We start from the raw sequence: 16,460 nt of genomic DNA, 5'->3' as shown, positions 1-16,460 counted from the left end.
ATTAAAAAGAAGGGTTGAGGGTAAAACATAAGGGGTTATTATCGATACTTAATTCAAGGCAGAGATATTCATGCAGTGTTGTTGGATGTCACAGAAAAGAAGGCGTGAGAAATTAGACACTTCTTCAATTTGGCCCTAAATAATCTTATGTTTTGAGTTTGATTTTTTACATCCATAGGGAGGCTATTAAAAATTTTTACTGCCATATTACGCACTCCTTTTCATAGTATGATAGATTTGTCGATGGAGTATAAAAGTCATTTTTTGACGAATATTTATGCTATGGAATATTAAATTAGTTACAAAGTTTTCACGATTACATACGAGGAAGTTCATTAATGAAGAAATATACTGACAAGCCATGGGCATTATTTTTAGTTTTTTTTTAAATGGGCCTACACGATTCCCTAGTTTGGCACCAACTATTGTTATTCTATTTATTTTTTTGCAGTAGAACTATACTATTACTATCTGTAGAATTTCCCCAGAATATTGTTGCAAAACTCATGTACCAATATTGCAATAAGTCTGATATTTACTGCCATATGTTGTACTAGCCGTACCCGTGCGCTCCTCTACACCCGTTAGAAATAAATAATAGAGTAATTACATAATTAAAATAGGACATTTGATCCAGGGAACATTCGTGTTTGATAGAAGGATAAATCGTTTATTATGTTACTTAATTTAAATTGTATTAAAAAATTAAAATGCGATCATTTTGATCCAGAGACCACTCATTTGGTCATAAAAATTATTTTAGGAAATACAGGAAACGAATGCCTATCAAGTTTTCTGTGCATAAGAAGCTATTTTAATCTTACCTGTCCTCGATTCACTCAGAAGTTACTGTAATAACATTATAGCATTATGTCCATCTAGAGAAACTACACTTTCCAATGGTGAATTAATAATTAATTATACACATCGGTTAATTTAGCTTCCTATATTACTTCATACAAACACAGAAACATTCTCTGTAGGCTATGTTTCATAGCTTTCGATTGTTGTTGTCCAAGGCCCCTTATAGACGAAGTCATTTGTTTTTTATTTCATTACACCGCCTTATATGGCGTTGTTATTGTAATTTTGAAACTCATTTATCTCATTAAATATCAGTCCTATCAAAATTTTGCATGGAATAAAACTTATCGGAAATTATTTTAAAGACACTTTTGTTATACAATATTTTTCTTGAAAATTAATAAGAAGGGAGATATTTCGATTTATTTAATTCAGGCCCCCTTATAACCCCCCTTTTAAGTAAAATATTTTGAATGCCATATAACCTAAATTCTAAGTTACAACGAACTTAATTTATATTCCATTTTTCATATAAATCGGTTCAGCCATTATCACGTGAAAAGGTAACAAACATCCAGACAGACAGACAGACAAAAATTTCAAAAAAGCGATTTTCGGTTTCAGGACGGTTAATTATAATTGTTAGGACCAATTATTTTTGGAAAATCGAAAATTACCAGAAAAATTTTGGCTACAGATTTATTATTAGTATAGATTGTATTATGTTTAACCATTTCGAAAATAGAAATGAAAGAATTGCGTCATGTAAATTTAATTATACTAGGGATTTAAATGCCGCTCCAACGTTTAGCACCGGTACTTTCAAACACCGGGTTGAGAGGATAACATCTGTATTTTTATGAAAATATTATAAAATGGTACATTTATTGAGAAGTGAAAATGAAACTTTTTACATATTTTATTACAGTATGGTTTCAGAAACAAAGAGAAATGGCTCTAATAACTTGAGTACAAAAAGTCTGCATCAACTCATAACATGACAGAGGATGGCTCGTCCATTGTGTCGTGATTTGAATGTGTTGGTTAACTACAGAATACGACGCTAAATTAGTGCTGTGATGCAGGATCTCTTCCTGGAATTTCTCATTATTGTTGTCGTTCCTACGTACAGGTTTATGTATATGCTACCGTAGAATGCCACAATGTTCAACTCGAGAGTCTAGGAAATTATAGAGCGAGACACCGATGAAGTCTGGAATCTGTACAAGTTGCGGTATTTTGAAATGTGGGGGTGAAACAGCCACGTTTAATTGCATAACGAGATTTATAAATTGAAATTATTAATATTCCATAATCGTCACATCTATTTAGTTCTTATTGCCGAATCAATTTCAGTCATACTCATTCCCAATAAAATGAGAGTTCCGTAATATGTAGTTTATTTGACACTAACTTATTGAGCACTTTTCTTAAAAAAAATAAGTCTACTTAGTATGTTTTGGTTTCAAATATTTTTTGTCAGACTCTTCAGCCAACATTTCTTTTGTTTTTGAAATTAGGTAGGCCTAATCTTTCTTAGTTCATTATTGACAATATTCTTGGTAATATTGCAAAACAGGCAACATATTTGCAACCAAGACCTCTTCAAGTGATATCTCTTTCCAGTGCTTTTGCTTCAGTAAAGTCTCATTTTACAAACCTATGGATCAACAATTGGCTCTCTTCTGACAAAGGAAAAATTTTACAGTCTGTACAAAAGAAACCAAATGACCTGGAAATGTACAAAAACTTGCCCAGACATGTTCAAACATTTTTAACAAGAGCCAGAACAGTTCACATTGTCACTCAATTGTACCTACACAGATTTCAGATTTCTGATAATCCTACTTGTTTGTGGTGTAATAATCATGATGAAGATCTGGAATACATTCTTCTATTCTGTCCATCCATAAACCACAAAAGAAGTAAATTAAAATCATCAGTACCAGTTGCAGAAGACATAGCCCTGCAGTATATATTGACTACACCCCAACTCTGGCTACTAGCAACAGGCATCTATAATGAACACCGATCAAAATACCCCTCATTTCTCGTGAAAAACAACTGAATAGACTACAGTGGACTATAGTGGACTTTATGTTGTCAGCAAACAGTTGGATACATTAAGAAGATTGATTGATTTATTCTTGACAAATATATAGAGCTCCTACAAAAGACCTTTCCGGTTTCGAACACATGTAATTTATGTTCTATGAATCCAAGGTGCATTAAAAAAGTGCCAACGGAAAGAGAAACTAAAAAAGTTTAGTTCCTTACCTTAAAGATGTTCAATGTTTCCTCCCTTGGTAACATTGCACACATCAAGCCTATAGTAAAGTTCCACGTAGGTACGCGGATTTTCCGACCCCCAGATTCTGAGGTTATGTCTGTTCACCTTACAAGAAAGATGAAAAGTTGCTTCGTCAGAAAATACCACGGAACGAATAAATACATAATCGTTTTCAGTTAAAGTCTGAATAGGCCTATTTATGCAGAAATTTCTTCGTAGCAATATTTCCTCTGATTTTAGGGCTTGCAGCAACTGTAGCCGGTACGGATGAAATCACAATCGCTTGCGAAGAATTTTAAAATCAGTGTACCATTTACGGATTATAGGCCCACTGAGTGGATCTACACCAAACTTTGTTCGGTAATGCCGTTGCACATTAATAACCAAAGGGTTCACATGAAAAATCAAGCTTTTCTGTTATCTATAGCAGCTATTTCGCCTCAACAATGAACAAATTTGTTTATATGCGCTATTGTGAGATAGTGTTACCAACTAGGAAAACAATGTTGCCACAACTAAACTTTTTAAGTTTCTTTTCCATTGGTGCCATTTTCATGCACCTCAGATTCATAGAACGTAAATTACGTGTGTTCGAAACCGGAGGAGCTCTGTATATCAATTTTGTGCAGAAATATACCCAAAAAACTATAAATATGTAAAAAAAAAAATAACTCTCACGTTACCGTCTTGGAGTAGTCCCGGATTTGTTGTGGAATTTTTTTTATTTGTTGCTAGGTTTACCATTTTGTTCTTTTAATCTTCCTGCTTTTATTTTTCGGATATAGCCTACGATGAAACAAATAATTCAGAAACATAAATGGGAATAATCTACACTACGATTTCATTATAAAATTTGGGACAAAACAGTTGTGAATAAAACAGAATGAGTACGCAACAGAAACTTTAATAAGACCGACGAAGAAAACTTGCGAACACTCGCCTTTCTGCGTGACGCTCTCTGTAGAACCTCAAGAAGGCCGTTATGACAACTTCTAGAAAGTTATCGCGTTACAGAATGACTCTACTTGGCGATGCTTCTCTGGAAGTACAATAACTCTGGCTTAAATTACCTTAACATGTCGGTTACTTAAATAGTAATTCAAATTAATAATCCGGGGCAATGGATGTTTGTGAAGTAAACTCCCGGAGTAGCTCTTCCCTCTATATATTACGTTATCTCGCCCGAGACATGGAAAACAGTGTCTGCAGCGAGGTTTACGACGGCAGCCCGGGCACTTGAGGCATCCCCTTTATTACCTGACGCAATAAACACAAAAGTAACAGCGAGTCTTATTGGGGCTCTTGAGGACTGTTTAACATGTAAATTTGCAATCACCGGCAAGCAACTTCTTGAGGGAGTCTTAAGTATAACATTGCCTCCCTATCTTTACACACACTCAGACTCTAATACGCTTCTTTTGCAAGCACAACCGAGTAAGTCCTGTACCTAAGTATTGATTTATTAAATGAATTGTGTTTTGAAGAGGTGATTGCCGGCTAACATAAAAGTCAATAACAGTTCTTGCAGCCAATTTAATGGACAGTCGATGGTCGTTCAAGATTTGAAAGTGTCCTCCTTTCGTTATATACATATTCAAATAAAATGACGTTGGAATATTCAAATAGTGGAGTACTTAATGAGAAAACAACGCGTTGCATTCGTTTTGAGATGTGAATTACAACAGGAGTCTTTCAATGTAGGCATATAAGGAATTAAAGTGACAAAGGATTGTTTCACCATTTAAAGAAAGTGATGACACATGAATGGTTTGATTCCAAAATCTGTTTTGCTCAAAAACCGATATTTACCTAAAAAACATAATATGCATATAGCCTATTTTAAACTGTGAATCCAATGGTAAAGTAATTTTTTGCCAATTCCTGCTATTTGTCACTGAAAATGATATTTAAAAGTATGATTACTATTTTTCATAGCCTTCTGTTTTACTCGTATGTCTTTCAACGGTAATCTCATTAGAGGTTTTGATTTATGTAGAGAAAATCAAAATTTGAGTGGGATTTAATTGACTATTACACGATTAGAAGAAAGTATAGGCTATAACTATTAGGAGAAATAAAGTACTCTAATACAATAAAATATTAATTGACTTACTAAAATTCTATTTTGCTAATGTTAGCTTCACCAAAACGTTTGAACGGAGCCGCCATTTTCAGTCGACTATCTATGCGGTAAACAAATGAAGATCTCAAAGCATGTTTTATAGTATCGTATAAGATTTGCAGTTTGAAATGTTTGCAAACAATGAAACAAATGCTAGGGAAGTGATAAAAACAAACAAATTTTAGGGAAGTGATAAAAACAAACAAATGTTAGAAAAGTTATAAAAACAAAAAATGTTAGGGAAGTGATAAAATTGTTGTGATAAACAGCCATGATTAGTTTAAACACGTCCTTTCGCATCGATTTATTGGTCAAAAGTAGTATGACTTAGTAAAAGTGTAATACCGTATTTGCTCGCGTAATTTGCGCACTTTTTAATTAACTTTGGCCACTGAAAAATTGGGGTGCGTAAAATATGCGGATTTTTCAAATAAGAGGTCCTGTTCTGAGTTTATCTCAATTAGTATATGTATAGGTAGGCCTAAGTATTTACGGTAGGGCTAATTTTCTATACCGGTAACTTGTCTCTACCAAGGACAAGCATTGTTAAAGTAGCGGGACTTCGGGTTTCTTTCTGAAGCAGGTACTTCTGAAGCAGGTACTTCGTACATGACCTACGATGGACTGTAGGGAAGGAAAATCCCTACTACACTGAAAAAATATGTACGTAATCCCTACTACACTGAAAAAAATATGTACGTAAAATGTGTGCGCAAAATACACGGACCAAAAATAAAGTTCAAAATAATCCCTTAAAAATTAGGGTGCGCAAAATACGCGGGGGCGCAAATTACGCGAGCAAATACGGTAGTCAGGTCAAAATCTACTATCTTATAAGTATTTTAATTGAGAAGCTATGAAGTATTCTAGTAAGCTACATAGAATGATATAAAATATCTGTAAGATAAGAATGAACACGTATTAAAATTAGCTGTTCATTTTAAAACTCCTTCCTAAAAAAAACGGAAAGTGAAATAGCTGGTTTTGGAAACAAACCATTCAAATGCTGCAGTCGTCATCATCATTATAATCGTAATCATAATCATCATTATCATGACCATCACCAACGTCATTATCTTTTCCTTCAACATTTCAGAGAATTGACATTTTCGATCAATATCTTTTGAACCAAACTAAATACTCACATGCAAGAAATCTGTTTGGAAATGTGGATATCATGGCACGATACGGCCGTTTAAAATAAACAGAATAAACAGCAGTAAATAATTACGTAACTATACTTCATGAACCGCTGTAAATCTCCACTTGTAGTCATAAACCGAACCATGGCCTGCTGGATTTCTAACCGTGTTGTGTTAATTTGATGTGTAATGCACCCAGGCTTGTTCAAACATAAAGGCTTTAAGTAGCAAAATAATTGTGCCTGCAGGAGCATATTGATTACGTTGTATGTGGACTGTGAAACAAACATGTTTGTACGATCGTCTTGTGGCCAGGGGATATGAACCGCACGCCTGAGGAAGGATCTTGAGCAAACAGAGGCACACAGGAAGCCACTAGAGATGGGACTATGGGCGCAAACACACGCTTGGAATTATCTCGCTGTGGAGCAACATTGTTGCCTGAAGCGAGTCCATTAATACAATATTGATTTACTTGTGAAGTTCGAAGCGAGAATAGATCAAATAGAATTTGCGACAGGTGCTTGAGTACTACAGGGACATCATTTTATGTTTACTTCAATTTTTATTGTACCTGAGTTTTTGAATGTACTTCACTCCCACCCCTTCTACTAGTAAACTTCCAATCGTCCTCCACACAGAGCCAAGGCCGCGTATGCAGTCAAAGTGCCTTACGGTGATACCAGCGAATAGGGATTATAAAGAATGGACACTTCGCGTCGATACCTTTGATGTAGCCGGACTGATTTCAATGACCTTCAAGCCAGCTAAAGCGTGAGATTCTGCTTTCTCCCTAGAGTTGGCGCTGACATCACACCAGCTAGCAGTCGACACAGCGGAAATATAACACATATAATTAATACATCTAGGTACATTATGTACTCATATAAAATAAATTGGATCCATAAAATAATAAATCCGTCATTAACTGTAATGTCTAGACTCTAGAGTTCCTTTATAATGAGAGTTGAGACGTTGACCCCAACAACAATTAAAATATGTAATGATTTGATAGCGCTGAAAATGGAAAAACAAAACTCTTACGAGAAGTAAAACCATATACCTGTATTATATTATATACAAATATTAAACGAATTCGATACTTAATATTATAATGTATTATATTATTTTATAATATAGTTTATGATATCTGAAATATAAAATATTATTATTACAACTAGTTCGTCACGGAGAAATAAGGAAAAGCTGTTAACTTGAATTTATTTGAAGCAAAGCGTTACTGGATTATGCAATAAGGTAGGCGATGTTTGGATCCTGTGTCTCAACTCTATTCTCAATTATCTTAGCGTATGCTCGATTACACTAACCTCTAGCGCTTGAAATTGGAACTATACGCTGGCGCAAAGATAAACAAAACACAGGAAAATTCGCTCAGTGTCCATTCTTTATAATCCCTATTCGCTGGTGATACTAAACAGTACTGAGTTAGTGAGTATAGTACGTTCCATAAATATATTTGCGTTTTTCAGCGACGAAAGTGTTTTCAATATTGAATCATATTTTCGTACAGGTACTACTGTTCGATTGCCTACGTCGCATCCCGATTTTCCCCACCTACTTCTGCTCGCCCCTCTGTAAATGCTAATGGCTGGGATGTCTTAGCTCTTTTCTGAAAACATTAATTTCTGTTAGAAATTGGGCGTCTACGTAATATTAATCAACTGTTTAAAATATCTTAAATAAAAGGACCTCCTTCCTTTCTACGATCCTGCGACGTAACTACTTGGATGGAAAGTAGATAGCATACCTAAGTAATTTTATCTTTTCGGATCGGACAGAAGTGAAGATTAAATTTACAGTACGTCAGGTAATCTTTTATAGATTAAGTACAGAATTATTTCAACATGAGTTACTAGTACGAAGGACGAAACTGGTAATTAGAATTAGGTACAATAATCTATAGTGCGATAATATGCACAAAAGAACTGAAGCCTGTATCGAAATGAACGGCCACCATTTTCAAAAATGTGTTTAAATATCCATATTATGAATATTTTTCAATTTAACTTCATTCTCTAAATTGTACACTAATGTGCTGTAGACAGTATAATATACACTGTATAATGAAAATGTCCGAATGGATAGCTCAGTTCATGAGTAAAACTCTTCCTGTTAATACAGTACTATATTTTGATTAAGCAAAAACCTAACGAAAATTATCAAACTCAAAATCGCGATAATTCCTAGTTTACGTAAATGGATGAACTACTTTTCTTCTCTCCTATACCTAGTAAAGTGATTTGTTTATATTTTTCGCCAGTATCATCGAACTCCAATCGTGGAAGGGGGTAGCAAAGGTATAGCCAGGTTAATATTAGAAATGTTAGTAAAAATAAAATGATGTCTCTGTATTTTAGTACTTACAGCGTATTCTTTTTAGGTACGTAACTTATTTAAAAAAGCATAAATCAATTTAATTGACTATACAGAGTCATAAAAAAGTCGTCAAAATTGATGGATATTGCTGTGAGTTTCAAAGAAATAATTTCGAGATAAGGAATCCGTTTCCGTAAACGCATTACTGACGCGATACTGCCACTGAAAATGGTTCTTGCGCCTGAGAGGCATGTTTCCCTCCATACTATACCAACCGTTTAGCAAAGTGCATTCATCCATTTATTCATAGTGTTCTACCCATGGGCAGGATTTTCGCTGCAAATCCAGCATTCTCCAGTCTTTCCTATTTTCTGTCTTCCTCTTTGTCTCCTCATATGATCCATATATCTTAATGTCGTCTATCATCTGATATCTTCTTCTGCCCCGAACTCTTCTCCCGTTCACCATTCCTTCCAGTGCATCATTCAGAAGGCAATTTTTTTCTCAACCAGTGACTCAGCCAATTCCTTTTCATCTTTCTGATCAGTTTCAACATCATTCTTTCTTCATCCACTCTTTCCAACATAGCTTCGTTTCTTATTCTGTCTGTCCACTTCACACGTTCCATTCTTCTCCATATCCACATTTCTACTCGCTTCTCTTCACTTCGTCGTAATGTCCATGTTTCTGCCCCCATACAATGCTACACTCCACACAAAGCACTTTACTAGTCTCTTCCTTAGTTATTTCTCCAAAGGTCCGCAGCAGATACTTCTTTTTCTAATAAAAGCTTCCTTTTCCATTGCTATTCTTCTTTTGACTTGCTGGTAGCAGCTCATGTTACTGCTTATAGTACACCTTCAGTATTTAAAGCTGTCCATTTGCTCTACTGCCGCGTTTAGAATTCGTAAGTTTACCTTATTTACTTTTCTTCCTATGACCATGGTCATCGTCTTGTTTATCTTCATCCCATACTGCTCACAGCTGTCATTTAGCTCCAGTAGCACATCTCTTAACATTATCTCTTCTTCTGCTAACAACGCCATATCATCAGCAAATCGTATACATTTCATTCTTGTTCCTCCTACTATCACTCCTCCCATGTTCTGAAAACAGTTCATCACTAAATGAGTCGTCCTCGGTAGCGCAGTCGGTATAGCGCTGGCCTTCTATGCTCGAGGTTGCGGGTTCGATCCCGGCCGAGGTCGATGGCATTTAAGTGTGTTTAAATGTGACAGGCTCATGTCAGTAGATTTACTGGCATGTAAGAGAACTCCTGCGGGACAAAAATTCCGACACACCGGCGACGCTGATATAACCTCTGCAGTTGCGAGCGTCGTTAAATAAATCATAATTTTTTTTTCACTAAATGCTCCAAGTAGATGTTGAACAGAGTAGGTGATAAAGGGCATTCTTGACGTACTCCTCTCTCTTTACACAATAACGAGAAGGAATCTTGCAGGAGCCCGGGAACAGGAACGTGGAAGTTAATTTTGAATGCTCACATTTAAATACATTTATTTTAATAATATTTCCGTTCTCGTTCTCGTTTCCGTTCTCGGTTTATTGTGGACCAGCCTTAACCAACAACACCTGCCTTTCCAGAAAAGTATTTCCCTTACTTTCAATGAAGAATGTACCGTATTTACTTTTCTTTATATCAGAATTTCTTGATGTATCAACTATTTTGAAGAATAGACTATGTATTCAGAAGATTGTATTAAACGCTAATATTTGGTAATTGTAATTAATGTATGTATGTATTTATTCACACTGCAAATGGGTGGCAGTGGTAACTAATTACACTTAATAATGACAATAATAAACACAATTAATAAAAAATACAATTAATAATAATTAATATTAATAATAATAATTAATACTCATAATAATTAATAATAATAACAATAACAACAATAATAACAATAACAGGGAGCATCCTAAATTAAATGAAGCACGATCACTTAAAATAAGATTTAAAGTAAATCTAATTTGTATCTTAACACTTAAGTTCGAACTAAAACCCACGAGTATGATATGTTCTTACCGGCACAAGTACCTTTCAGCACTACACTCATTTCGCTGTCAACTCACTCACTGCACTGGAACTACGACACATTTCACTGATTCTGTCCTGATTTTACTAACACTTCAAAAACATTTCACTGTTCAAATACTTTGCACTGCCACTAAAAACTATAAAGCTTCACTGACAGGAACACACTTCACTTACACAACACACTTCTTCACTGATACAACACTTCAATAACAAAATATCAATTACACCCTTTAAATAGTGTGTATAATATGAAGAGTTCGCGGGAAAAACGATGAATGTCACAGTTTTGTTTAGGTTGATGTCATTATCTAATTCATGGATCACTACGACATTTAATTTTGTTCTTATGAAAAATGGTAAAAAGGAGAATTATCGCCACGAATACAGTAATCCTTTCCTTTATTTTCTATAGAAAAAGCATTACATCTTGCAGTTATAGACTCAATTAGATCATTATCTAATCCTTAACAGAAATGTGACAGTCATCGTTTTTCCCGCGAACTCTTCATATACTACCGTCTATTAGTAAAGTCCTCAAGCCTATTTTTAAAGATATTTTTGGTTATTGGTAAAGCCTTTAGTAAGTCTGCAGGTAAAGCATTCCAGTCCCTGATAGTACGATTGAGAAAAGAAAACTTTCCAGTATCCGTCCTCTGTCATCTTTCCCTCAATTTATATGAGTGGTCGTTCCTTGAAGAGTTATTTGGCGGCTGCAACCAATATTTTACTTCTCTCCAGGCAGGCTCACCTCTGTATGTGTCGAAATTTTGTTGTATCTGCTTTTACCTTATTTGATAAACTATTTGATAAATTCCTTTAATAGTTTTCATAGGTACAAGAAGGGCTTCGCCATCTTTAATGTCCTCGCTCGAATCTGTGGCTCGTACGCAATCGGGAGTTGAGCCATGACCTTGTTAAGTCGTTATTGATGCATGGTGCCCCTCATCAGAGCGTACACTGTAATGGTGTGGCAGTACCATTCAATTACTGGTACCGCAGTGTGCGAGGTCAGCAGATCGCGTTCTTCTCGAGGCGCTTCCATTACTGCCGCTGTTAATTACAGGCGATCAAATCCGTCATTAGCTCAATTAACACGCAATGTCATAAACATTCAACCCGACCTCAAGGACACCCCAGTATTATTTCTCAGTTCCTCCTGGGAAGCGACCCCTAATTACGGACGATTCACAAGTCGCAATCCATGTATTATGGGGCCTCTGAATAGTCAAATGAGTTTCCCTGTGGGATTCCGAGTTCTGACCTCCATAATTATTGTAATAGTTTCAAAGCGGAATCTGATTTCTAACTGCCCTATCTGTTTTGATATTAGAATACATTTGATTGTATTACAGTTTACAGTAATGACCTTTTGCATTGCGACTTTGAAGATCTATTGTGCATCCCCCACTGGCCTATTTCAACACCGAATCAGGTTTCTACCTTTATCAATGGTTACTGTGCCGTTAATTGGGAGTTCTAGATTGTTGTTCACTCATTAAGTTTGTGATTTATACTCAATCAGTGCTCTGAATTCACAATATAAATACATAGCAGTTTCATCTGTCTTCAGTAATCCAGAACAACAGCAACCCGTTTCCTTCCGCTTATTGTACAGATGCTTTTTCACTACACGCTGACAAGTAAATAAACCAGTGAACTGGTCCTGCTTATTTTGGGCAGCTTATAACGCTTACTCCCATTCCATTTCTTAATTAGAACAATCTTTGCGTGACTAGTTGTTCTTAACGGACCAACAAATAAGAGGTAACTTCTACTGCTATCCACGATGTTAAGCTGACATAACTTCGAAACTCTAATATCTTATAAAAATATTCAGAATGTTATGCTCACACCGAAAGAACTTACAGAGAGATTGAAATATAACAATTTTAGAACAAGAACTCATAGCCTAGTGAGTTTATTTTATTGGGTTATGTTACGACGCTGTATCAACATCTCAACTTATTTAGCGTCTGAATGAAATGAAGGTGATAATGACGGTGAAATGAGTCCAGAGTCCAGCACCGAAAGTTACCCAGCATTTGCTCGTACTGGGTTGAGGTAAAACCTCGGAAAAAACCTCAACCAGGTAACTTGCCCCGATCGGGATTCGAACCCGGGCCACCTCGTTTCGCGGCCAGACGCGCTGACCGTTACTACACAGGTGTGGACTAGCCTAGTGAAGATTACATGAACTTAATCATTAATTTTGTATTGAACCAAAATTTATTCGAACTTGCGACCGCCGCATTGCATCGTCGAAGAAAACTCTGTCGTACTCTTCCAAATACCCCAGGCACTTCCCGAATCACATCAGATGCTGCAAGTGTCCTGGCTAAAGATGTTGGGTCTTTCACCAGTGTCTCGTAAACGAAGCTTTTGATATGCCCCCAAAAGATCTATAATGAAGAGGGATCACATCAGGAGATCGGGCTGGCCACTCTGTAGGACCACCTCTTCCGATCCGACGCACGGGATATGCGCGGTTTAGAAAGTCTCGTATAGCAACATCTATTGGCGATTGACTAGTGGTCTAACAACTCTAGATCAACTTGTAAATCTTTCCTTTCAAACGTTGTGTAGGAGATAAGGTGTAAAGTGTGATTACATCCGCATTGTAGATTTTGACGTTACGAAATTATACTGACTGAGGATTACCTTGGAGACTACACGTTCCTATTCGAAAAAAATGCTATATTTCGACACCTTTATAAGCTCCTTTAATTTGAACACAAGCTTTTGAATCACCCGGTATACCTCATGATGCAAAGAACCAAATACTCCATTTCTGGAGAGTAGTTCTTAATAACGAACCTAAATGACAGATAAGGTAACCGGGGGAATAAGGCCCACCTAAGGAATAAAACATTCTTTATTGAAATGGAGACGTTTAACAATTTTTAAATAATGGAATAGAATACTTTTATAGTTATCCTATAATATTTTACTTCAAATAAATATTCAAACAGACACATAAATGCTGTAAGCAATGAAAATTAACATCATTGTCACTGGGCCTTATATTCTGCTGTGACAGATAATAAGGCCCACAATAAAGAATATAAGTATTGAACACAATTTGGGCATACAAAGTTTTCAGTTTTTTCCTCAGTGAGACACATTCATCGTACACCCAACATCCACAACAGACACACACATGCATATCGACAACAATTGTCTTCGCAGACTGAACACATCCGCGTCCTCTGGATGTTTACAAATCCTGAAGTAGATGGTTCATCCAATGCTCTTTCTGCATTAGGAATTGTTGTCAGTCTTTCGTTTGTTTCATTTCTTGCAAAAAAGATAGTGCTTCAGAGTTTGAACGTTATAGTTCAGGAACTTCAATGAATTTGTGGGCGTTTCCATGTATTTATTTCATGGGCCTCATTTTCTGCTCTGTTACTTTGCGTCAATTTTAAGTTTCACGGTAGCCCCAAACGTCTTAATGTTTACACAATAACGTGCATTTAATATTATGTTAATAACACACAGTAAAACAATTAAATACAAACTTAAATTTTGCAAAACTTTATAATGAAAGCAGAAATAATCACACATAACTTGTTGCCACCAGTCAGCTACAAACAAGAACGAGAATCTAATTTCTTTATGCCTCACTCGAATGCAAGAAGAAATAGGTCTTAAGAGCTGTTGCTCTCTTTTGCAAAAGTGTACAACTAATGGAAAAACTAGGTAATGGACCTTAATACCCCCAGGTACCTTACTTTCCTGATAATTGAGACGACAAGAAAGCTTCGAAATGTTGAATGTCGTCATGTCAACATCACAATGTAGAGATCAAAGAGGCCCAATTCTGGAGGTAACGAACGCAAAGGACAGTTGGTCTCCTTTCATTGCTTACTCTGATGAAAATACCATTTTCCTCCAAAACGTTGGGTATCATTATATCTCTGGTACTACTGGCCTGTGCAATAACTCAGAAACTTATCATCAGGGATAGGCTTTCAGTGTTGGTAAGCTGTGATGCAGATACCATTGTCATGAAGCGAAGTGTGTGTAATGAATTCTAAACAATGCAATTGTTTGTTCCAGGTGGCGCGCCCCACTACGGCAGCGTTTCTTCTGGTCCAAGTTACGGCGGCTTCTTCTAGACACGCGATCTCACGTCACATCTTCTCACTTTCATCATAGACACTGTACATTTCCACTCTTAAAACAATGTCTTTATTATTTATGTTTAAAATAAACAATACCTTCTAAAATTCGACTGTCAAAACAATCATTTCTCCTCCGACTGTGTGTTTGATTTTAAGTACAACGTCACAAAGGTTAGAAATTACTTATGAAATAACTCGAGCGTAAGTTTAAGAGGGAAGAGGCGTTTCGAATCTTTGAAATACCGACTTGAATATTGACATCTTTTAAAAGAAATGTATGCCCACTAGTCAAGTGTATCTGACACTCCAAGGAAAAGGAAAAAAAAAAAAAATACGCCATCTTCTTAATCCAATTTCTCCATACTTTCTTCCTCCCCCTCGTCCTCGTCTTTCCTTTTCGCCTTTACTACTCACCCACTGACTTTCTCGCACCTTTCTTCTCAAAAGTTTCTATTTGCTAAATCGATTAGCTTCATTGCTTTAACGAGTTAGTAGAAAACGCTTAAGAAACCGTCAAGTATGTCCCGCTGGCGGGCTTTGGATGGAAACGACATTTTAGCAGCATACAAGAGTGGTATAAGTCGTTTCTTTTGGAACTATAATACCGTATCTTGATTAAACATCAAGACTGAATCCGTTTGCTCACAAACATCTACGATATATCGTCGTCGTTCCTGCAATAACTCCTATGTGCAAAGTATACAATTTTTCAGTAGGAGGAAAAAACACATTTATTCATCCTATAGCAGCCGTATATAGAGGATTGTGAATTCTTACGTTTTCGAAAGAAAGAAACATAATTACATTTAGGAGATTTTATTATTTGCTGTATCACTATTTAAGTTATTTAATAGAACAAAAACCAGAAAATCGATAAATATGCCACATAGGAGTTATTGCAGGAACAACGACGATATAATGTTTGGTTTTTTATTCTGATAGCGGCGCTCGACGCTGTGCGATGTAAACAGACTTCTTCCGAATTATGAACAGCAACCACAATACACACATAAAATAATGATTTAAGAGTAGGAATGTGTTGTGTGTTACAAAAGAATAAACATAGTCTTCGCTGTGAACTTTTAAATTAAAATGTTACTGTTGACAGGCACTACTATTAATTAAATGTTTACGCCTATATTACAACAATCTTTGATGTAAAATTTTAACTTAAAATACTACTGTTTCAGAGACACTAGGTAACAACATGTTTAAGCCAATATTACAATAAATAATCTTTGTTGCAACATTTTAACTTAAAATATTACTGTTAAAGAGATACCGTTCTCATTACAATTTTTAAGTCCATATTATTTCAATCTTTGTTGTAAAATTTTAATCTAAAATACCGGTACTACTATAACACAGGCACTGCCCTTGTGTACAATATAGTTTGCAACAAAATTTTTAAAGCACTTGTCCTCAACTTTGTTGAATATTAGCCCGTGCCATCATTTCATACAGATCTCTGCTAAATTCGTCCGCTGACACTGAATTACTAATTGAAGGTAGTTTCAAAGGGATTGCTTCAATAATAATAAAAAATTGATATGTTATTATTTTTAAGTTTCTTTAGGGTGCGAAA

General features: G+C 35.8%; 1 protein-coding gene across 2 annotated transcripts in view; it reads left to right on the top strand.

Annotated features, from left to right (window-relative positions):
* LOC138710085 (uncharacterized) overlaps positions 1-14,980 on the top strand; it is a 226,648-nt gene extending 211,668 nt beyond the window's left edge. For both annotated transcript variants that reach the window (XM_069840714.1, XM_069840715.1), the window contains exon 4: positions 14,811-14,980. In XM_069840714.1, the coding sequence (XP_069696815.1) occupies positions 14,811-14,869 (59 nt within the window). In that variant the 3' untranslated portion in view covers positions 14,870-14,980. The remainder of the gene's footprint in view (positions 1-14,810) is intronic.
* Positions 14,981-16,460: the final 1,480 nt, after the last annotated feature.

The sequence above is a fragment of the Periplaneta americana genome, chromosome 12 (genome assembly GCF_040183065.1).
Source record: "Periplaneta americana isolate PAMFEO1 chromosome 12, P.americana_PAMFEO1_priV1, whole genome shotgun sequence".
Taxonomy (NCBI): domain Eukaryota; kingdom Metazoa; phylum Arthropoda; class Insecta; order Blattodea; family Blattidae; genus Periplaneta; species Periplaneta americana.
This window is presented reverse-complemented; position numbering and strand designations above follow the sequence as displayed.